The sequence below is a fragment of the Microcaecilia unicolor genome, chromosome 3, assembly GCF_901765095.1.
Source record: "Microcaecilia unicolor chromosome 3, aMicUni1.1, whole genome shotgun sequence".
In the NCBI taxonomy this organism is placed as follows: domain Eukaryota; kingdom Metazoa; phylum Chordata; class Amphibia; order Gymnophiona; family Siphonopidae; genus Microcaecilia; species Microcaecilia unicolor.
Window position 1 is genome coordinate 249,461,165 of NC_044033.1, and position 24,277 is coordinate 249,485,441.

Genomic DNA, 24,277 nt, shown 5'->3' on the forward strand with positions numbered 1-24,277 from the left:
GGGGGCTGAATGGAGGGTGGGGGAGAAAAGGAGGGTAGGACAGGAGGCAGGGATGAAGGCAAGAGAGGAGAGGGAGGATGGGCTGGAGGCAGGATTGATGGAGGGGGTCGAAGAAGGGGCAGAAGGGGCGGGAGAGGAGGCAGGGGGGGGAGGGTCAGTGGACGACTCCCAAGAAGGGAGGGAGGTGGGCGAAGAAAAGAGGAAGAAGGGGAGGAAGAAAGTAAGGAAAGGGGGGGGGCTTTTTGAGCTAGGGGTCCGGGACTGGGCGGACGAGGAGGGGGAGGGTGAAGGGGAAGGGATCCCTGGAGGTAGTATGGAGCAGAGGGAAGGTAGCCAGGAGGGCGGGGGGTATGGAACGGCACAATGATGGCTGGACTGCTGTTAACATTCGCCACACTTAATGTGGCTAGTGTCGCCTCCCAGAGGGCGAGATGCTTGGCGTTCGATGGCCTCTCTGCCGTGGCGGTGGACTGTTTTCTTCTGCAGGAGACCAGGCTGCGAACGCTGGAGGAGGTTCGGCGGGCAAAGCAGGCCTGGAGATGGGGGCCCTCTATTTGGGGTCTGGCAGGGGAACGGTATGGGGGGATAGGCATCCTCTTCAAAACATTTAAAGTAGAGATCCAGAGGGTGGTGGAGCTGGGAATTGGGAGGTGTCTGGTGTTAGATGTGAGATTGCGGGGGGTGGCTTTGCGGGTGATTAACATCTACGGGCCGCAAAGCAAACGGGAAAGGGCAGCACTGTTTGGGAAAATTCGGCCGTACCTTTACACCTCACGGCAGCTAGTTTGGGGGGGGGATTTTAACACAGTCCTGAGGAAGGAGGATAGGGGGAGGAGGGCGGCGCAAGTAGGTTACGATGGGGTACGGCTAGCAGGGATCATGAAGGGAGCGGGATTGGTGGACGCGCACATAGAGTTTGGTGGTGGGACGCAGGGTTTCACTTTTGCCCGGGGCACTTGTAGAAGTAGAATCGACCGGTTTTTAGTTCGGGGAGGGGCGTGTGGGAAGGCACCAAGGGTGGTAGAGGTTGATTTCTCAGACCACAAGATGGTGCTGGTCGAGCTGGGGGGAGGGGGGATTCACGGATTGGGGAAAGGATTGTGGCGTTTAAATCAGAAATGGTTGAGGGAGGGGGTGTTGTACCAGGAGTATTTGGAGTTTCTGGCAGACCAGGTATCCATTCAGGGTGTCTTCCCTTCCCTAGGGGACTGGTGGGAAGTTTTGAAACACCGCACCAGGGGGTTCTTTCTCCGTCAGGCGAGGAGGCAGGGGAGGGAGGTCACCCGGCTAGGAACTGCTCTGAGGAAGCGAAGGGACAATTTGATTTCCAGGGGAGGGAAGAGGGAGGACATTGAGGCCTTGCAGCAGGAGGTGGAACGGGTACAATACAATCGGTACTCTTCCCTCGTCTATGAGCGGGACTTCGGGAAGCTGCTCAGCCCGAACCCTTATGACTGCTGTAAGGAAAGAAGGGAGAGGAGGGTGGTAGAGGGGTTAAGGGATGAGGGGGGGACGCTCCAGCAGTCTAGGGAAGGTATCTTGCAGGTGGTGGGGACCCACTTTGGGCGGGCCTTTTTGGACCAACGGTTGGGGGAGGAGGCCATGGCGAGGTACATTGAGGAAACCCCAGGGGTGGGTAAGGGGGGGCCTCATCTTCGGGCCTTGCTGCGGCCGTGGACGCTGCGGGAGGTACAGGAGGCCATTGGGGCCTTGCGGCGCAGGACGGCGCCGGGGCCAGACGGACTCCCGGCAGAGTTCTACCAGCAGTTTAGGGATCAGTTGGCGCCAGTCTTGTTGGCAATCTGGGAGGCGGCACGAACAGGGGGATCCTTGCCTGAGTCGATGGGGGCATCAGCTTTGGTCCTTCTTAGCAAAGGCAAGGACCCCCAGGATGTGGCAAATTGGCGGCCGATTGCACTTCTGAACACCGACCGGAAGATCTTCGCTCACATGCTCCTTGCCCGCATGAGGAAGATCTCCGGGGAAGTGCTGGCAGCCCCGCAGGGGTGTGGGGTCCCGGGAAGGGGGGTGCTAGAGGCAGTGGCCTGGGTGAGGGAGGGTCTGGAACGTAGTCGGGTGGGAGAGGGCAGGCTGGTCGTGGCCTTGGACCAGGACAAGGCTTTCGACCGAGTGCAGTGGGGTTTTTTATGGAAGGTCCTAGACCACTATGGATTCCCGGGGGAATGGATCGCGCAACTTCAGTTATTGTATGCGGGGGCGCGATTCTTTCCCCTGGTGAATGGATGGAGGGGGGCGGAGGTGGGGATCTCGGCGGGGGTGCGGCAGGGGTGCCCGTTGAGCCCCCTGCTGTACGCTTTCGCCATTGATCCCCTGGTGAGGAGGCTGGAAGGGGGGGGGGAGGACGGGCTCAGAGGAGTGGAAGTAGGCAAAGGGAATGTGTTGCGAGTCATCACCTATGCGGACGATATCACCGTCTGGGTGGCGGATCGCAGGGAGGGGAGGAGGCTGCAGGAGACCCTTGCAGCATACTCCCAGGCTTCGGGGTCTCGGGTAAACCTGGGCAAGAGCACCAGCTTGTGGGTGGGGCCAGAGGGACGGCGGTTTAATTTAGGTGGAGGGTTCCCGGATGGGATAGAGAAAATGAGGGTTTTGGGAGTGTATTTTGGGGGAGGGGATTACGGGCGGGAAAATTGGGAACAAAGGATAGCGGAGGCGAGGGAGAAGGTGGACCGCTGGAAGGGGTGGCGGATGCCCATGGAGGACCGGGTCCGGTTGCTGAAGAGCCAGGTGGTCCCCATGTTCCTGTTCCTGAGCTACATCTGTCTCCTGCCGGAACGCTGTTTCACGGCAATTTACAGCGTGTTCTTTCAACTCCTGTGGGGGAACAGGATGAACCCAGTTCGACGTAATTTCACTTACCGGTCGCGGGAGGAAGGGGGGGTGGGAATGGTAAACCCAGTCTTGCTATTCTCCTCCCTCTTCATCCAGTTTAACCTGGGGCGGGCGGGGGGTCTGAATGCCCCAGGATGGGTACACAGTGTTGTCCAGTGGTGGGAGGGATTTTGGGGTCCTTGGTTGGGGGGAGGTAGGGTGGGACGGTTGCGGAAAGGGTTCCCGGAGGGGGTAGGCTACTATAAATCTTTGGTAAAGCTGGTTCGGCTGTGGGACATTACATGGGAGGAAGTTAGGGCAGGACAGAGGGAGATCTGGGTGGAGCGGGTTCGCTCCCAACGCTTCTCCTCTCCCCTGGCTCTTAGGGATGCTCCGGAGCCCGTGCTGAGGCAGGGCCTGCGGTTTATTTCATCCAAACGCATCCCACACAAGTACAGGGACATTGCTTGGCTGTCCCTACATGGCAGGTTGTATGTTAGGGCAAACCTTCGGTGTAGGAACCAGCAGGACCGAGACTGCCCGAGGGGGGAGTGTGCTGGCCGGCTGGAGACCATGGACCACTTCCTGAAGGAGTGTCCATTCTCCATAGCGGTTTGCCGGAGAGTGGCTGCCTTGCTGGCCATCCCCAGCTTCACGTCCTACACCTATGCGGACTGGGTGTATGGGAGGCAGGGGGAGACGGGGCGGCTAGAGCCAGGTACCGCCTTTCTAATCTCAGTTATCATCAGATACTGCCTATGGATGGCTCGCTGCGGGGTGTCCCTGGGCCAGGAGTGCAGGTCTGCTGAGCAGGTCTCCTGGACGTTGTCCGAGCTGTCCAGGAAGTGGCCCGATGGGAACGGGTGGAGGTGGGGGTAAAGACCTTTGGGGTTTGGTGGAAGCATGTACGCTTGAAGTTGAGTTGAATGTTTGGGGGGGGGTTGGGGGGGATGGTTTTTTGTGTAAAATTTGCATTTTTGTATAAAAGTATAGAGGGGCTGGCTTTATAACTGCACAGTGTAATGTATTGAAATTTGATTTTCCGCTTTCATTTAATAAAGGAATTCTCCAGTCTGCCCAACAAGATAAACTCATTTTACATGGTATGTGATACTTTATATATATACCCAAGTTTGATTTGTCCATGCCATTCTCAGGGCACAGACCGTAAAAGTCTGTCCAGAAATGTTCTTGTACTAAAAGTTCTGAAGCTAATGTCGAAACCCCTTAAAATTTACACTCCAGCCCATCCCTATCTATTCAGTCACGATCAGGGCGTAGACTTAGCACATGCTAAGATTTCGTAAAAGGGGCTCCTTAAAGCCTAACTTAGGAGCGTAGCTTTTTTTTTTTTTTAATATGAAGAACTTATTTCTTCTGTTTGGCTTTCTTGGATAGATCATAAGCTCTCCTGAGCAGGGACTGTGACATTCTCGTATGTTAGTATCCAGCGTTGCATTCGTCTAGTAGCAGTAGAAATAGTACCCTTTAAACTGAAAATGGAGCAAAAGAGGTGCCTTTGGAATGTGGGGGGGGGGGGGGGGGGATGAAAGAAAGAAGATTGATCTCATCATTGCATTACCTGCTTCATTCCATTCCTCACAAGTACCAGTCATGGGAATAAGTGTTCTTTCCTCACCTCCCTGGGGCTCCGTCCTAAATGCCTCTTCCTTAAATCGGATTAAAATGTCAGGTTTGACATCGGGGCAGCCTGTTATGGGAAAAGATGGCCTCGTTATGGTTGGACAAGTGACACTGGAAAGTATGTTAACAGCGCATGGAGCTCAGAATTTTGCTGTTTTCTTAGCCAATGTAGAGAAAGTACTACTACTACTTAACATTTCTAGAGCCCTACTAGGGTTACGCAGCGCTGTACAAATTAACAAAGAAGGACGGTCCCTGCTCAAAGGAGCTTACAATCTAAAGGATGAAATGTCAAGTTGGGGCAGTCTAGATTTCCTGAGTAGAGGTGTAGTGGTTAGGTGCCGAAGGCGACATTGAAGAGGTGGGCTTTGAGCAATGATTTGAAGATGGGCAGTAGAAAGCAAGTAGTAGTAGTTTTCTACATGTAATATGAAAACATATGAAGAGTGTCTTCGTACTGATCATCATCTGGCATCCATTCTAGCAGCAGCTTGATTGTTTAGCACTCAGATCTGGACCTAAAGGTTCCCATTGCATGCTGGGAATTGTACTTCTGATTTCCTAAGAAAAGCATGACTACAAGTACCTGCATGCAATGGGGTAAAACCTGGCCTGCCTCAACCCTGCTGGGTGAATCTGGTGCCAGTTAGCAATCTAGTTCAAGTTAAACAAATTGTCTTAAAAAAAATTTTTTTTTCAGAAAACTTTCTGACTGTAGCAGCTTTCTATTGTATCAAATTCTCCCTTAACACAGACCATGTTGGGAATGAAAACACAATAGCTTTGTACACTGATGAGTTTACATTTTAATCTTCTTCTTTATCTTTTGAGGCCTACATTGAATATTCAAGAGGTGTGGATTTTCAGAGGGCATTTGCTGTAATGGCAGAGTTATAAAAAAGGGTAACACCCCCTCCTCCAATATTTCCAAATCGTTGAAGACAATTTCAGGGTCAGCCCAAGGGTATCCAGTGCCTTAAATAAACCTTCAGCCATGCACCACCTTAAGGGCTGGCTCAAGGTTTACACCTTCCTCATAGTCCAGCATCTCTCCAGTTTTCCCTATAGTCCCCCAGGAGGCCAGCATCCTGCCTTCCCTTCCCCCTTCCTCTCCCTACCCACCCAGGTGGCCAGCATCACCCCTTCACCTCCCTATCCCTCCAAGGTAGCCAGCATCGCCCCTCCTCCCTCTCTACCCCCCAGGTGGCTAGTATCCCTCTTTCCCCTCCCTACCTCTCCCAGGTGGCAAGCCTCGCCCCTTTCTCCTCTCTACCCCTCCCCCCAGGTGGCAAGCATCGCTCCTTTCCTCCTCTACCCCCCCCAGGTGGCAAGCATCGCCCCTTTCCCCTATCCCCCTCAGGTGGCAAACATCGCCCCTTTCCCCTCTCTACTCCCCTCAGGTGGCATGCATCGCCCCTTTCCCCTCTCTACTCCCCTCAGGTGGCACGCATCGCCCCTTTCCCCTCTCTATCCCCCAGGTGACCGGCATTCCTGCTTTCCACTCCCTACCTTCTCCCAGGTCCAGCATCTCAGCTCAGCTCCTCTTCCCCCATTTACTGCCATTTTCTCAAATGCTGCCACCTAGACAGATGACCCTGAATGGGATCATAACTTTTTGTATCTTAGGATCGTAAATTGGCCCTTTTCAAAATCTACTAGGACCGAGTTTCTAAATTTAGGAGCCTTGAAAATGGATGGCTACAGCAGTGAATTTAAGACAGGGAAAATTTTAGGAGCTCAGCACAAACTTCCAGCAATAGGCATTTACCTTATTAGCCTAAATCTAGGAAAATAAATAACAGTCTCTCTCTCTCCTAAAAATGATGACTCATCTTATTTTTAGTTTGCATTTGGACAGCCCCGATCCCAAAGAGCTGATTATCTCCCAAGACTTCCGGGAGTTTTTACTTGCCAGTTATAGGACGGTGCGACTGCTCAGTCATCTCAGACTGAAGATGGCCAACGTCATCTGGTTCTTCCTCCTGTTTAACCCTCAACGAAAACACAGGCTTGACGGCCTTGTGGCCTGTTTGGAGAAAACACAACTCTGTAAGGATTCACCAATTACTAGAGGAAATGGATTCCCGGACGTAACCTTAGGCGCCAGAGTTACGCCTGCTGAAACCTGGTGTAAATGCTGGTGGCCAAGTTATTTATTTTATTTATTTATTTGTTACATTTGTATCCCACATTTTCCCACCTATTTGCAGGCTCAATGTGGTTTACATGGTACCGGAGTGGCGTTCGCAAACTCCGGTGAGAACAAATACAATGTGATGTTGTGGTAGACAAAGTTCATGTGGCTCAGTCGACGGAAGATTTGTGTTACGTCCATAACGTACTTTACTTATGTTGTGTTGCAGAGTTCAGGCATTCAGGTTGGGTCTGCGGGGTATGCCTTTTCGAACAAGTTAGTCTTTAGTGATTTCCGGAAGTTTAGGTGGTCGTATGTTGTTTTCAGAGCTTTTGGTAATGAGTTCCACAGTTGTGTGCTTATATAAGAAAAACTGGATGCGTAAGTTGATTTGTATTTGAGTCCTTTGCAGCTTGGGTAGTGCAGATTTAGATATGTTCGTGTAGATTTGGATGTGTTTCTGATTGGTATGTCAATGAGGTCTGTCATGTATCCCGGGGCTTCATCGTAGATAATTTTGTGAACCCAGGTACAGATTTTGAAGGCAATGCGTTCTTTGATTGGGAGCCAGTGTAGTTTTTCACGGACAGGTTTTGCGCTTTCAAATCGCGTTTTTCTGAATATAAGCCTGGCTGCTGTATTTTGGGCGGTCTGAAGTTTCTTTAAGGTTTGTTCTTTGCATCCCACATAGATTCCATTGCAGTAGTCTACGTGGCTTAGTACCATTGATTGTATCAGGCGCACTGAGGCCAGTCTGTAACGATTTGTGGAAGCTTTCAGAATGCCCCTGAGACCCCCATAGCCACACCCCCTTTGGAATTAAACGCTATTGCAGTTGGGAGTCATTCCTTCTAGAACAGTGCGTGGCCAGATGCGTGCGCAAATTCTAATGTGCCAATTAACCTCAATAATTGGTTGCTAGCACCCCATTTTTGATGGTTAAGGGCTCATTACTCAATTAAATTGCGTATGTGCAAAAATGTAATCATGCAAATCTAGGTGCCGTATATAGAATTTAAGAGATAGCATGCAACTGTCAAGTGGGCACAGCATGGGCATGACATGGGAGTGGCACTATGCAATAAGCACAACTTCTAGAATACGGTTAGTTGTGCGTGTTGCATGGCCAACGTAGGTACGCCTGTGTTCATAGGCTCACCTAACTTCTGGCCCACCAAAGTGGTTTTGCGTTAACGTAGCCTAGGGGTTAGTGCAGTGGACTTTGATCCTGGGGAACTGGGTTCGATTCCCACTGCAGCTCCTTCTGACTCTGGGCAAGTCACTTAACCCCCCCCCCCCCCCCCCCCCCCCATTGCCCCAGGTGCAAATAAGTACCTGTATATACTAGGCAAACCACTTTGAATGTAGTTGCAAAAACTATAGAAAGGCAGTATATCAAGTCTCCTTTCCCTATTTGAGATTCTACATGAAATGTTGCTACTATTTGAGATTCTGTTGCTACTATTTAAGATTCTACGTGGAATGTTGCTCCTATTGAGATTCTACGTGAAATGTTGCTACTATTTGAGATTCTGCATGGAATGTTGCTAGCGGTAAGGTCTGACACCCAAAATGAACGCGCGGCAATTTTGATTTTGCCGCATGTCCATTTGGGGGGGAGGGGGGTGGGAAGGCCTTTTTTACATGTGCGCTGAAAAATGATTCTGCATGCACCCAAAACCCGCACCTACACTACCGCAGGCCATGTTTCAGCACACCTTTGTAAAAGGACCCCCTAACCCTCCATTGCCCCAGGTACAAATAAGTACCTGTATATACTAGGCAAACCACTTTGAATGTAGTTGCAAAAACTATAGAAAGGCAGTATATCAAGTCTCCTTTCCCTATTTGAGATTCTACATGAAATGTTGCTACTATTTGAGATTCTGTTGCTACTATTTAAGATTCTACGTGGAATGTTGCTCCTATTGAGATTCTACGTGAAATGTTGCTACTATTTGAGATTCTGCATGGAATGTTGCTAGCGGTAAGGTCTGACACCCAAAATGAACGCGCGGCAATTTTGATTTTGCCGCATGTCCATTTGGGGGGGAGGGGGGTGGGAAGGCCTTTTTTACATGTGCGCTGAAAAATGATTCTGCATGCACCCAAAACCCGCACCTACACTACCGCAGGCCATGTTTCAGCACACCTTTGTAAAAGGACCCCCTAACCCTCCATTGCCCCAGGTACAAATAAGTACCTGTATATACTACGTAAGCCACTATGAATGTAGTTGCAAAGACCACAGAAAAGGCGGTATATCAAGTCCCATTTCCCTTTCCCTATAATGGCTTAGGTGTGCATTTAAGCTGTTACAGAATTGAGTTTCAGCCAAAGCCTTTGAAATCCCAAACATTTACTTACTAATATTGAGGCTGCTGCTGTCTTCTTTTTGTCCTCGCTCACAGTGCTGAGTGAAATATTTCTCATCTTCCTTTTTAATCTTGAATATGACATCAGGATTAACAATAGAGTAACCTATCGATGAAAGAGCAAAATCACATTTGACATTTGTACTTGCAAAATCCACCAGGAGATGTCGTCATCTGCTATCTGATGAAAGAGAAGGTATAATTCTCTCAGAGAAGGTATAAGGAATGGATCCATGGAATCTTAGCAGAGATTGGGTGGCAACACCAGTAATTGGGAAGCAAAACCAGTGTTGGGCAGACTTCCATGTTCTACACCCTGATCGTGACTGAATAGATAGGGATGGGCTGGAGTGTACATTTTAAGGGGCTTCGATGTTAGCTTCAGACTTAGCGCCGATTTAGGTGCACTGTGGCAGTATTCTATAACTAGGTGTACAACTTTTCAGAACGCCCCTGACGTGCCTGTGGCCACACACCCTTTTGAGTTACACCCTAACTCAATAACAGGTTTTTGTTATTTTAAGAGTATTGTATTTGTTTCTGCTATTTTATAATTGAATGTTATAATGATATGATTTGTAATGATGTAAACGATATATGGCATATGATTCAAAAAAAGATATCTTTACCCCACGACTTCAGGACACTGTGAATCCCCTTGATGACATTCCTGTAGATCTCCTTCTGCTTTTCTCCCAGGACGTCCCACTCCGCCTCCCAGAAATAAGCAGCAACATCACTGAATGTGATAAACATCTGGAATGGCATTTCAGAAAGTTATTCACCAGATTTAGATGATCTCAGGGGAGAGTAACACAGTTTTGGTGATTTTATAAATCAACACTTGTGGCCTGGAAGCAGGATATTGTGCTAGATGGACCATTGGTCTGACCTACTCTTATGATCTTATCTCTCCTGCCCCTTCCATCTCCTTCCTCCATAGCTCACCATCTCTCCTACCCTTCTCACCTCTCTCCCCCATAGTCCACCATATCTTTCCACCCTTCTCACCCCCCCCCCCCTTTTAGGATTCCAGAATCTTGCTATTCTTTGGGGTTCTACATGGAATGTTGCTACTCTTTGAGATTACTATTACTACTACTACTACTATTTAGCATTTCTATAGCGCTACAAGGCGTACGCAGCGCTGCACAAACATAGAAGAAAGACAGTCCCTGCTGAAAGAGCTTACAATCTAATAGACAAAAATAAAGTAAGCAAATCAAATCAATTAATGTGTACAGGAAGGAGGAGAGGAGGGTAGGTGGAGGCGAGTGGTTACAAGTGGTTACGAGTCAAAAGCAATGTTAAAGAGGTGGGCTTTCAGTCTAGATTTAAAGGTGGCCAAGGATGGGGCAAGACATAGGGGCTCAGGAAGTTTATTCCAGGCGTAGGGTGCAGCGAGACAGAAGGTGCAAAGTCTGGAGTTGGCAGTAGTGGAGAAGGGAACAGATAAGAAGGATTTATCCATGGAGCGGAGTGCACGGGAAGGGGTGTAGGGAAGGATGAGTGTGGAGAGATACTGGGGAGCAGCAGAATGAGTACATTTATAGGTTAGTAGAAGAAGTTTCAACAGGATGCGAAAATGGATAGGGAGCCAGTGAAGCGACTTGAGGAGAGGGATAGTATGAGTAAAGCGACCCTGGCGGAAGACGAGACGGGCAGCAGAGTTTTGAACCGATTGGAGAGGGGAGAGGTGACTAAGTGGGAGGCCAGCAAGAAGCAGATTGCAGTAGTCTAAGCGAGAGGTGACAAGGGTGTGGATGAGGGTTTTGGTAGATTGCTCGGAAAGAAAGGGGTGGATTTTACGGATGTTGTAAAGAAAGGAACGGCAGGTCTTGGCGATCTGCTGGATATGAGCAGAGAAGGAGAGAGAAGAGTCAAAGATGACCCCAAGGTTTCGAGCTGAGGAGACAGGGAGAATGAGAGAGCCATCAACAGAAATAGAAAACGGGAGGAGTGGGGAGGTGGGTTTGGGGGGAAAAATGAGAAGCTCGGTTTTGGTCATGTTTAATTTCAGGTGGCGTTGAGACATCCTGACAGCAATGTCAGACAAGCACGCTGAAACTTTGGATTGGATGCAAGGTGAGATATCAGGGGTAGAAAGGTAGATTTGGGAGTCATCAGCATAGAGATGGTAGGAAAAGCCATGGGATGAGATTAATGAACCAAGGGAAGAAGTGTAGATAGAAAAGAGGAGGGGACCAAGAACAGAACCCTGAGGTACGCCGACAGGCAGAGGGATAGAAGTAGAAGAGGATCCACCAGAGTGAACACTAAAGGTGCGGAGGGAGAGGTAGGAAGAGAACCAGGAAAGGACAGAGCCCTGGAATCCAAGTAAGGACAGGGTATTGAGAAGTATGTTGTGATCGACAGTGTCAAAAGCAGCAGAAAGATCAAGAAGAATGAGGATGGAATATTGACCTCTGGATTTAGCCAGTAATAGGTCATTGGAGACTTTAGTAAGCGCAGTTTCGGTTGAGTGGAGAGGGCGAAAACCAGATTGTAGTGGGTCAAGAATAGCATGTGAGGAGAGAAAATCAAGGCAGCGGTGGTGAACAGCACGCTCAAGTAATTTGGAGAGAAATGGAAGGAGGGAGATGGGTCGGTAATTAGAGGGACAAGTAGGGTCGAGTGAAGGCTTCTTAAGGAGAGGTGTGACCACAGCATGTTTAAAGGCAGCAGGGACAGTCGCAGTGGAAAGTGAGATGTTGAGAATGTGACTGATAAAAGGAATAAGAGCAGGAGAGATGGCATTAAGAAGGTGGGTGGGAATGGGATCAGAGGAACAGGTGATTCTGCATGGATTCCAGAATCTTGCTATTCTTTGGGGTTCTACATGGAATCTTGTCACTCTTTAGGATTCCAGAATCTTGCTATTCTTTGGGGTTCTAAATGGAATCTTGTCACTCTTTAGGATTCTGCCAGGTACTTGTGACCTGGCTTGGCCACTGTTTGGACAACAGGACACTGGGCTAGATGGACCATTGGTCTGACCCAGTATGGCTATTCTTATGTTCTAACACATTGCATTTACAATTTGCATTTGCATAGAACTGACTCTAGGTGTGCTGAAAAATGGCTTGCGGTAGTGTAGGCGCGCGTTTTGGGCGCGCAATGATTCATTTTTCAGCGCGCCTGTAAAAGGAAAAATTATGTTCTTACCTGATAATTTTCTTTCCTTTAATCTAGACCAGTCCAGACTAATGGGTTATGTCCATCTACCAGCGGAAGGAGACAGAGAAAATAGTTCCAAGTAAACCGCCCCTTAAGGGTGTCGTGCAGCCTGGAATGTTCAGTATTTCGAATAGCCAAGCAATTGTGCTCTGAAGTCTAGAAGAAAACACAGTTAATACCAAACAGGCAAACTCTTGGAGCCAATATGCAGAACCTCACTGTTCCTGCTTGGCAAAAGGCAACTGCAACCTCCCCTAACAGTAAAGTAAGTGGGAGGGAATGGTCCATACAGAGCTTGCTCAAGCACATAGAGATCTACCCCTGAATCCGGGGAAAGAACTCCGTGATGCCAAGTAACAGGCATATACAGAGCTGGCACAACAACAAGTGGCAGGAGATTGAATAGAGAAGATGAAGTAGGCTGAGACCTGCAGAGAAAGAAGTACACTCAACATGTGACAATGGAGCTGCGTTCAACATGCAGGGAAGAAAGGTTGCAGAATAAGCAGCGAAGGAACTTCACTCAACATGCCATGATAGAGCTGTCCTCAACATACAGTGATGGAACTAAAGCCAACCTGGAACTGTGGAACTGTGCTGAGCATGCAGCGATGGAGCCGCGTTCAACATGCAGCGATGGAGCTGTGCTCAACAAGCAAAATGCATAGATGGAGTCCCGGGGAACAGCCAGAGAAGAAGGTGCTGCCAGGAGGTCAACAGGAAAGGAGCACAACTTGTGGAAATGCAGACCTAGCGCTGCACTCCCCTAGCCCAGAGGGACTAAAACTAAAAGAAGAGAAAGCCCCATGCCCCAAGAGGCACTCTCGGCCCTCAATGACCACCCTCGTAGGCAACCAATACGGAGCAGCAGTCAACGTAGAGAAAGAACTCCCGCCAAGAGGGAGGTAAGCATCACAGAGCTGGAATCCTCAGACCATAGGGAGCAACATGCAGCCACAAGGCAGTTAGGGAAAAACAACTCTCGCCAGTCCAGGAACAAAGAGGAAGCTGGCCACTAACACCAAAATGAGGAAAAACCAGCTAAGGGAGAGTCAAACTCCAGATCCACAGCAATAGATCTGCTCAGTAGGAAAGAACTGCATCCCTTACAGAAAAAGGAAGGAGTGCCAAATGTGCCAGGAGAGAGACACCTAAAACTAGAAAAGGCAAAATCCGCCTGTGCCAGGCTAAAACTCCCACCCGAAAACAAGGGAAGCAAGGAAGAGCTGTGGCAAACTAGTCCTAAAAAGGCACATTCCCGTAAAGAGACAATGAACTGAGTCCAAGAAAAAACTGGCAAGAATGGCGCTCCCAAGGGTACTCCAAAAAAGGGATTTGAGCTAGCAGTTGCACACCAAGGGCAACTCAGACCCCCACCAGAAGGAAAGTACCCTGCAGACAAACCAGAGCAGACAGGAGGGATCCATGGGGACGAGAGAACCAGAACCTCCCTAAGGAAGGGAGGAAAAACTGCTGCCAAAACAAGAATCAAATAGCAGGGGTGTCTCAAGCAAGATGCCAGAAGCAGCAGAGACTGGACGGTCTGAAAAAGAACTGACCAACAGCCGTGTAAGGCTGACAGGAATGAAAAAATAGCCCTGGACTAAAAAGACCGAGCCTGCAGCCAAACAGAGCCAGCAAAAGACTTCCCCCACTTTGGAAATGGTAAGACTAAGACCTCCGAACCGCAAAGGTACAAGTTCCAGCAACGGGGACGCCCTCTGAAACAGCCACCGTCTAGGACCGTGAAGAGGAGAAAAACAACTGAGTTTCGTGATCCAGGCACGAGCCGTGCCCCACACAAAAAAAATCAAAGCAACTGGTACCAGCTCAGAAGGGTCCAAGATCAGATCAGAATCAGACGCCAGCCAGCGAAATTCAAAGAAACTTCGCAAGCGGCCCCCTAGAATACATTGCCAAAGGTGGGAAAATAAATCAGGTAACAGGCAAGAGAAAGAAGGGAAAACAAAGTTTCTTCGGGTTTTTTTTTTTTTTTAAACAACCTTCTTCACTGGAGACAGGAATTAAAAAAGGTTTACCTCAGAGGCAGAAAAGGAGGGAAAAAAACTGTTTCTTTTTTTATAAACAACCTTCTTCACTAGTGACAGAAATTAATAAAGGCTTACCTCAGAGGCAGAAATTCAGATATACCTACCACCACAGAACAGAAGAACCCCACTGGGGAGACAAGTTACTCCATGCCACAATTAAGCATCACCCTGCTAGAAAGACAGCCAGGGGAGGAAGGGGAGGGGAGGGAACTAGGATCACAGGATATCACCCTAGCTGGCAGATGAGGAACTCAGGACCACTGAGTATCATCTAAAACTAGCCCCAACATGGCTACCAGCACACCCCTGGCTCCACTGTCACCAGAAGAATCTGGGACAGGAGCTACCAGCCAGCAATCCAGAGCAGCTGCACGATCCGTCCACCATCCGCTAGGAGACAGAGAAAATACTGAACATTCCAGGCTGCACGATACCCTTAAGGGGCGGTTTACTTGGAACTATTTTCTCTGTCTTCTTCCGCTGGTAGATGGACACAACCCATTAGTCTGGATTGGTCTGGTATAGATGACAAGGAAAAAGCCTTTTTTAACAGTTTTGCCGAAAATGGATGTGCAGCAAAATCACAACTGCCACGCATCCAGTTTGGGTCTGAGACCTTACCGCCAGCCATTGACCTGGTAAAGTCTCACACGGTAACTGGGCGGTAATGACCTACGTGCATCCACTTGGCACGCGTCCGAGACACGTGTCTGAAAATAAAAATTATTTTTTTAGACGTGCATAAAACCCCACTGCTGTGTAACCTTGTGATCACTCGCATTTCTTCTTCTCTTCTCTTCCCTTCTGCTTCCCCTTGAGACTGTCACTGAAATGCTTTTACATTTCACTTATATAGTCCAATATTTTTATCTTTTGCTCATACTGTCCTGACCCAAGGAAGGAAGTTTTAGCTTCTGAAAGCTAGTGAAAAATTTATGCATTAAGTTAATGAAATAAAAATCTATCCGTTATTTTCCTTTTTTTTTTTTTTTCTTTTATTTGTATTATCTTTGGTAGTGTTTTATAAGAAAGTCAAATTCCTGTTAAGTCAATTGCAGACCCTTTGATCACTTCAACTTCAAAGGTGTTGCATTCCTGGGTTGGTCTTGAATTTATCTCTTTTATCTGCTGATCCTAAGTGAGGGGGGGATAGGATGTGTTAGGGTGATAAGGAAAGGTGGAAGAGAAGCTGTTGAATTATTTATGTTGATTTCTTTCATGTCTTTCCTGAAGCTTTTGATCAGTTGGACTTCAAAGGTCCTGCATGTCTGGACTGTTTAAATTTACATCTACTGGTGCAGCCCATCTGGCCCTGAAAAAATGTTCCTCCATGGAGGAATTATCTTCCTCTTTCCTGTGATTTGTGCATTTGTGTCTGGTTAAGTTTATTTACTGAGCTGCACTGGTAAATGCGTTTAGCACGCCGTTACATGAGTCTTTCCTGCGCACTAACCCCTGGATTCTATAAACAGCGACTAAAGTGATGCGTGCAAATCAGCGCATGTAGCCAATTTAAATGCACAATTTAATTGCTTAACAAGCTAATCAGCACCAATAATTGGCTACGTTTAGCACTAAGAACTTATGTGTGCAACTTTCTAAGCATATTGGGGGAGATTCCGGGTTCCTTTTACTAAGGTGCGCCGAAAAATGGGCTGCGCTACTGTAGGTATTAGTGTAGGCCATTTCTTATTTTTGCTGAAAATGGGCTTGCGGTAACATAAAAATTGGCGCGCATCCATTTTGGGTCTGACCTTACCGCCAGCCATTGACTTAGTGGTCAGGCCTCACGTGGTAATCGTCTACACTCACGTAGAACGATGATTACTGCCTGGTTTCTGCAGCGCACGGTAAAAATAAAAATTATTTTCCAGCGCACGTGGGGGACACGTGTAAAAAAATGAAATTACCAGCCGGGCCTCGTGGTAGCCGGGCGATAACTCCAAATTGATGTGCTTTGGGGGCGCTCGCAGGTGCCTACGCAGCTTAGTAAATCAGCGCCTCGTTGATAGCTCAGCACCTAAAACTCCCCGCATTCGTTTACACCGGTGAAAATGTGGCGTCAGTCCTGGCTTGTAGATTTACACACACTGGGTAATTATTCTATAACTACGCAGGTAAAATTTCAGAACACCCACAAGACACCCATTTCCCCACCCATTACCACACTCCTTTTTGCCTGTGCAACGGTAGAAGTTTGGCGCACTTCGTTACAGAATACGCTTCGCAAGTTGTGCGCATAAATTCTGATCGGTGCCAATTAGTGCTCATTATTGCTTGTTAAATGCTGGTATCGGCGCTCATTAGCATGTTAAGCTTATTAAGTTAAGTGCGTTTTCATAGAATCCATGCAGATTTCAGCCTGGATCTCTAGGCGGATTATATAGAACAAGCAAAAAAGCTCATTTCGGAACAAATAAAATGGGCCCTAGGAAGGCTGTCATCTAAGCGTTTTCTCGTCTCTCTCCCCTGCCCTCCCCTCCATGTCGAGCGATTCTCCCCTCCCCTCCATGTCCAGTGATCCTCCCCTCCATGTCCAGTGATTCTCCCCTGCCCTCCCCTCCATGTCTAGTGATTCTCCCCTGCCCTCCTCTCCATGTCCAGTGATTCTCCCCTCCCTGTCCAGCGATTCTCCCCTCCCCTCCATATCCAGCAGTCCTCCCCTCCCCTCCATACTTGAGATCGCAGCGGCGGCGACAGGCTCAGCTCGCATCGCCTTCAGCCTTCCCTTGCCTTCCCTCTCAGTGTCCCGCCCTCCTCTGACATAATTTCGCCTTTCCACGAGGGCGGGACACTGAGAGGGAAGAGAACGCTGGAGGCGAGCTGACGTAAGCTCATTAGCATACGGTTACAAACCCAGCCAGCCAGCCAGGGAGGCAGATTGACCAATTATTATATAGAAAGATGCGCAATACTCGCCTTAAATTAGTATGAGACTCAATGTCGGTTTGGGGACCATTAATCTGACATGACTCATGTTTCGCTGAAAAGTTGTTTCAAGGCAGCGTCCCCAATAAAGTTTATCCGCCAGCTATCTGGAGAAGCATCTTTAACCCAGTTAAAATGGCGGTGGCGGTTTTTTGGGGGGTTTTTACTACTACTTATATAACCCCAATTTATGATCCCCGACATTGAGTCTTATATTTAATTAAGGAGAGTATTACTCATTAAATTGCAATTTAATATTTGAATAGATGAAAATATATGATATTTCAAGAGTTTATTAGAGTTATTTAACAATCTATTAAGAAAAGTTATAGTCTTTTATCTACTGATCAGTGACGAGCTGGGTGTTGTAAATCTTGCACTGTAAAATATTTCACACCAGCAAGTTACACCGCTGAGATTTACTTATTATTGAATGCTGCGGAGATTTGTGCTTTTGTGTATGTTATAAAATACACAGGTCCATTGCAGCTTCGCCTCCTCTCTGCCCCAATTGCACCTCTGGAAGGGTCTAGGCACACACTGGGATACATTCCGTAAAGAGTGCTCAAAAATGGACGCGGGTCAAAGATCAGCATTAAGAGGCCCTTTTATTAAGCTATGGAGTAGAGAGAGATGTGGTAGCCGTGTTAGCCCACTTCCAATGGTAATCAATAGAAATAAAATAAAATTAAACATAGATCTGATGAAGAAGGGCTACCTTCGAAAGCTAATCAAAATGTATTAAGTTAGTCCAATAAAAAAGGTATCATCTTATTTTCTTTTCTCTGTTTTATTTTATTCTATTTCTATTGATTACCTTAAGCCATGGAAAAAGTGGCCTGCGGCAGTGCAAGCACATCTTTTGGGCGTGCGCCGGGCCAGTTTTTGCCGCATCCTGAAAAAAAGGGCCTTTTTTTAAGCAGCCGGAAAATGGACATGCGGTGAAATAAACACCAGCGCGCGTCCCTTTTCGGCCTGAGACCTTACCGCCACCCACTGACTTAGTGATAAGGTCTCATGCGCTACCTAGGCGGTAGGCATTGCAGCGTGTGTCCACCGCCGTTTACTACTACTACTTATTTCTATAGTGCTACAAGGCATACGCAGCGCTGTACACCATACACAAAAGACAGTCCCTGCTCAAAGAGCTTACAATGCACCGGGTAAGCACCACGCGGTAGAAAATAGAAAACATTTTCTACCGCATGTTTTTGGCGCACGCCAAATTCTGAATTACCGCCCGGGAGACGTGGCAGCCGGGTAGTAATGCTGATGTGGCACACGTTGAACGCACATAGGCCCTTACACAACTTTGTAAAAGGGTCCCTAAGCGCGATTCTATAAACGGTGCATACTTTTTATAGAACCACACTTAACCGCGAATCTCATCCCTAACTTTGGGCACCAGATAATCCTGCTGGCAGTGTTTTGTAATGGCGTGTGTAATGTTTTGGAATGCCCCTGACGTGTCCCTTTCCACACCCCCTTTTCAGATACGGTCCAAGGGATTTAAGCGCCCTGCCTTTTAGAATAATGCGCAGCCAGATGCACAAGCAAATCCTGCTCGATGCCAATTAACTGCAATAATTAGGTGTTAGCACCAAATTATCGCTAGGTAGGGGCTCATTAATCGATTAACTTGCACGCACATCCTGGGATCGCACCTAAATTTAGGGGCGCCATATATAGAATCCGGGGGATGCGTACAAAATAGAGACACCCCTTACTTTTCACGGTCACACAATTTTATCAAACCTTTTTCCACGTGTTAAGCTGAAGAAAACCTTTATAAAATTATTCCCTACCGGGGAGGAAACCAGTAGATCCCTCAAAAACCTTTTTCCACCCAGAGAAACTGGGAGACCAGCAAATCAATAATGAGGACTGATTCCAAGCCAGTAGAGAGAAATGCCAGATGTTTTCAGCGTTCCCTTTTCAGGTGTCCCTCTGCCTCCAGAAACAGAAGTAATCTACGTATCAGAGCAGGCTACATTTCTGTGAATGTCTGTCTCGTGGCCTGAAGGAAATATCTTTACACTATTAGGAGGAGGGAAGCCTGGGAGGCTCTGATGCCCTAAATAGAAGAGGTAGACAAGGGGGTTTCTTACCGGCTCAGAAACCAGAGCAGACATTTCTCTTGTTTTCCTTCTGGATTGTGAAGCAGTGGGAAGGGTCTGAGGCTGGATGCTGAGAAAGATGAAGACAGGAGGAGGCTGGAGTGATTCCTGAGGGTCTGACTGTCTCTCTCCCTCCCCCTTTCCGCAGATCTACCAGACTTCCAGCCCTGGAAGAGGCAGCAGGAGATTGCTGCTTTTCATCTGAAGCTTTAGTGTTGCTTGAAGCCCTGGCCCCCTGCAGACCTGAAAATGCAGAGCTATAGACAAAGATAGTCAGCTGAGGTCTCGCCTCCTCCTAGTGCCTGCTGCTGTGTGAACCCGCCTGCTAAAGGTGGAGCCCAGAGATGGTGGGGGGGGGGGGGGGTCCAGGGGCTGGAGGAGGGGAAGACAGAACAAGCCAGGGATCCTGTGTAGCCCTGATGCTTCTTGGGACTTGTAGTTGTAGGGAAATGATTCAAAGCGATCTGTAGATGTTCTGGAGACCATACCTACAAGAAGATATAAACAGGATGGGGTCAGTCCAGAGGCTGGCTACAAAATTAGTCAGTGGTCCGTGTCGTAAAGCGCATGGGGACAGACTTAAGGATCTCAATACATATGCTTTGGAAGAAAGGCTGGAGAGAGAGGATATGATAGAGACATTTAAATACCTCTGTGGTAGAGAATGACATGGGGGCAGGGACCCGCAGTAACCACATGGATGGGATGGGACAGAGACAGAGCTTGTGGGGATGGGGACAGAGCCTACGGAGATGGAGACAAACTTTGTCCCTGTGTCATTTTCTACTTTGAAGCCTGTTTATGAACTGGACTGTTATTTATGTTTGAGTGATGCAGACAAAGATATTTTGATTGCTTTTAAAAACAAGCAAACATGCTGGCCACAACTAGCAACATTTGCATGGAGGATCCTGTACATCCTGCTACCAGCACATCTTCTATTGCAGGAAGGACTGTGGAAGACAGGAGAGCTAGACTGAATCCTGAGATTGCTAACGACTTATTCATCCACAGATTTAAAAAATCATAACAGTGCTTCATAGGGCATATTTCTCCCCTCTATGGCATACAGAACGGGTTTGTATCTTGTACCCCTGGACATTTGAACAGGGTGGATTAGGATTCCTTGGGGTAGTAGAAGTCAGCTAGTGTTGGGGTTGGAAGGGTAGAGGGTGGTGGTGGTGGTGGGTTTATTATAGCTGCTAGTTGTTATTATTGTTTTCTATTTGTAATTTATACACAACAGTTGCACAGCATATTGTTCCTTTTTAGACTTAAAAAAAAAGATTTAAATATAAAATAATGATTGTTCAAGGCTTCTGCAGATGAGGACAGAACCTGGGAATGGGGACAGGGTGGGGACGGAGACAGACCTGAGGGGACGGACCAGGGACAGAGACAGAACCCACAGGGATGGGGCCCTTATGGGGGACAAACTTTGTCCCCTGTCATTTTCTACTCTGTGGTGTTAATGTACAGGAGGTGAGCCTCTTTCAAATGAAGGAAAACTCTGGAATGAGAGGACACGGTATGAAGTTAAGAGGTTATAGGCTCAGGAGCAATTTAAGGAAAGGATGGTGGGCACATGGAATCACCTCTCTGTACAGGTAGTGGAGACGAGGATTGTGTCTGAGTTTAAGAAAGCGTGGGACAAGCATGTGGGGGACCTCTTAGGGAAAGGAGAAGTTACTGGTTACTGAGGATGGGCCATTTGGCTGTTATCTGCCTTCATGTTTCAGTGTTAAGGGTGTCCGCAGATGTCCACAATGTATTTATTTATTACATTTGTACCCCACGCTTTCCTACTCAAAGCAGGTTCAATGCGGCTTACATAGTAATTGGGATTACAAAGTATTGGTGGAGAGAAATAAGTTGAGTATTATCGGAGTAATAAAAGAAATAGGAATGTAGAAATGCAGGGATGAGGGGAGTAGGAGAAGTATGAGCAAGGGTAAGTGAGCAATTGGAGGGTAGATGAGGCGGAGTGGAATGGGCAAGAGGTGAAGGTAGTAGGAGAGGTGTGAGTAAGGGTAGGTGAGCATTAGGGGAGGGGTCGATGAGGCGAAAGGGGATAGAACAGGGGATAAGCAGGGGGAAATGAGGTGGGAGATGTAGCATGGTTGCCATGATAGACTACTTGAATGTATAGAAATACATAAAAACAAACAATATAAAGCCAGAGCCAGTGGCGGGAGGCGGGGCTGGTGGTTGGGAGGCGGGGATAGTGCTGGGCAGACTTATAGGGTCTGTGCCAGAGCCGGTGGTGGGAGGCGGGAATAATGCTGGGCAGACTTATAGGGTCTGTGCCAGAGCCAGTGGCGGGAGGCGGGGCTGGTGGTTGGGAGGCGGGGATAGTGCTGGGCAGACTTATAGGGTCTGTGCCAGAGCCGGTGGTGGGAAGCAGGGATAGTGCTGGGCAGACTTATAGGGTCTGTGCCAGAGCCGGTGGTGGGAGGCGGGGATAATGCTGGGCAGACTTATACGGTCTGTGCCAGAGCCGGTGGTGGGAAGCAGGGATAGTGCTGGGCAGACTTATACGGTCTGTGCCAGAGCCGGTGGCGGGAGGCGGGCTGGTGGTTGGGAGGCGGGCTGGTGGTTGGGAGGCGGGGATAGTGCTGGGCAGACTTATAGGGTCTGTGCCAGAGCCAGTGGCGGGAGGCGGGGCTGGTGGTTGGGAGGCGGGGATAGTGCTGGGCAGACTTATAGGGTCTGTGCCAGAGCCGGTGGTGGGAGGCGGGGATAATGCTGGGCAGACTTATACGGTCTGTGCCAGAGCCGGTGGCGGGAGGCGGGGCTGGTGGTTGGGAGGCGGGGATAGTGCTGGGCAGACTTATACGGTCTGTGCCCTGAAGAGCACAGGTACAAATCAAAGTAGGGTATACACAAAAAGTACCACATATGAGTTATCTTGTTGGGCAGACTGGATGGACCGTGCAGGTCTTTTTCTGCCGTCATCTACTATGTTACTATTATTATTATGTTACTTATGTATTCTGATAGTGTCATCTTTTGCTCGTATTTGATCGTTGGATTCCTTCACACCAATTGAAAATAAATCCATTGGAATAACAGTCTCATGAGGAAAGGAACGGGGAGGCAGGAGAATAGAAGGAGAGGTGGATGGTTAATCGGAAAGTGACAAAGCAGGATAATTTTATAGTTTATAATGTGATAGATTTGTATTACATCGCATCATATTGACGTCAAGATAATTTATCATCTTAACTTCAAAGGTCTTATTGCAGTGACATACAATCCAGAGCTAGAAAGACTGAGGAGAACCATAAAAGATCTACAGCCACCCAACTTAAAACACAAATTAGTGAAAAGCAAGCTCCCAATGGAAGCTTAAAAAGAAGAGAATGGCACATATCCCTGCAATATATCTAGCTGCAAACTGTGCCAACACATTTCACAGGATCCCACAGTCATTCACATGGGAAAAATATTCAGCATAAGGGAATCCTTCACATGCTCATCTTCAAATGTGGTACATATCATTCAATGTAACAAGTGTGAAGAAAGATGCTTTATTGGAGAGACAAGCCAGATGCTAAAGACGAGATTTATTCTACAGACATCATATGAAAAATGCCAGTGCCAACCAGGATGTCACCTCTGTGGGACAGCACTTTACAAAACCAGAACACAGTATGGTGAGAATACTAAAAGGAAAGGTTAAGACAATCCAGGAGCATAAAACCTTTGAAGTCAGAATGATTAAATATTTTGACACCCACCAGACAGGACTTAACAAAGATCTGGGTTTTCTAGCCCATTATAAACCATAAAATTCTACTGCTTTGTCACCCTCTTATCACCATGCATCTCTCCCTGTCCCTCATCCACCCCACCCTCCCTGTCTCTCACCTAACCCAACCCACACTCTTCCTGTGAAGAATGTCATTGGAATACTTTGGTGTTTCACTTATATATACTGTTATTTATCAACATTTGCTTATTTCCAATCTGAAGAGGAAATGTCATCAAAAGCTAATCAAAAAATGTATTGTTAGTCCAATAAAAAGGATATCATCTTATTTTGGTAAATTATTGAATACATATTTATTTGGAGATGCCTTGAATTGAATCTGTGTTTACCCTTTGAGCAACTGTGCACAGAGCAATGATTTCTGATCACAGGATTACACAAAACAGCTGAAAGACCTTATCAAAACATTTCCTACACAAGCGCAACCTCACCTGAAGAAACTCATACCAAATCAACCTTCCGTGGGCACATTTTACATGCTACCCAAGATCCACAAACTGGGAAACCCTGGCAGACCAATCATATCAGTTATTGGCACACTCACGGAAGAAATATCTGGATTCATAGATGGAATTCTGAAACCTCTCGTACACAAAACTAACAGCTTCATACAAGACACCACAGACCTTCTGAATAAATTGAAAAAATATCAAGCAACTACCACCTAACACCCTTCTGGTCATGATGGATGTAGAATCACTATACAGCAACATTCCACATGCGGATGGCATAGCTGCATGTGGAAGACTCCTAAAAAAATCCACACTGGACCATCAATACTCACCAGAAACTATTACAAAATTAATCAAATTCATCTTAACTCATAACTACTTCCACTTTAACAATGATATCTATCTGCAAATAATGGGCACTGCGATGGGCACCAGGACAGCACCCCAATATGCCAACCTTTTTATGGCTGAGCTGGAAGAGACATTTCTGCATACACACCAGACCAAACCTCTAAAATACTACCGGTACATTGATGACATTTTTATGATTTGGACGGAGGGTGAAGAAACTCTGAAACAATTTTATTCTGCATTCAATACATACCATCCTACAATCAGATTCAAAATTGACTACTCCCCAGAAAAAGTCAATTTTTTGGACACCACGGTCTCAATCAGTGATGGCTGTATACAAACATCTATATACAAGAAACCCACAGACAGATGTAGCTACCTCCACAACTCCAGCTTCCATCCTTCACATACAAAAAGATCCATCATTTACAGCCAAGCCAC

At 47.5% G+C, this 24,277-nt stretch overlaps 1 protein-coding gene across 1 annotated transcript in view; it reads right to left on the minus strand.

Annotated features, from left to right (window-relative positions):
* LOC115466460 (oocyte zinc finger protein XlCOF6-like) overlaps positions 1 to 19,435 on the minus strand; it is a 37,186-nt gene extending 17,751 nt beyond the window's left edge. Inside the window, exons 1-5 of the mRNA XM_030197693.1 lie at positions 19,250 to 19,435; positions 9,615 to 9,741; positions 8,978 to 9,091; positions 6,389 to 6,502; positions 4,415 to 4,543 (exon numbers count right to left, since the gene is read on the minus strand). Coding sequence (XP_030053553.1) covers positions 4,415 to 4,543; positions 6,389 to 6,502; positions 8,978 to 9,091; positions 9,615 to 9,741; positions 19,250 to 19,273 — 508 coding nt within the window. The 5' untranslated portion in view covers positions 19,274 to 19,435. The remainder of the gene's footprint in view (positions 1 to 4,414; positions 4,544 to 6,388; positions 6,503 to 8,977; positions 9,092 to 9,614; positions 9,742 to 19,249) is intronic.
* Between the last annotated feature and the right edge of the window lie 4,842 nt (positions 19,436 to 24,277).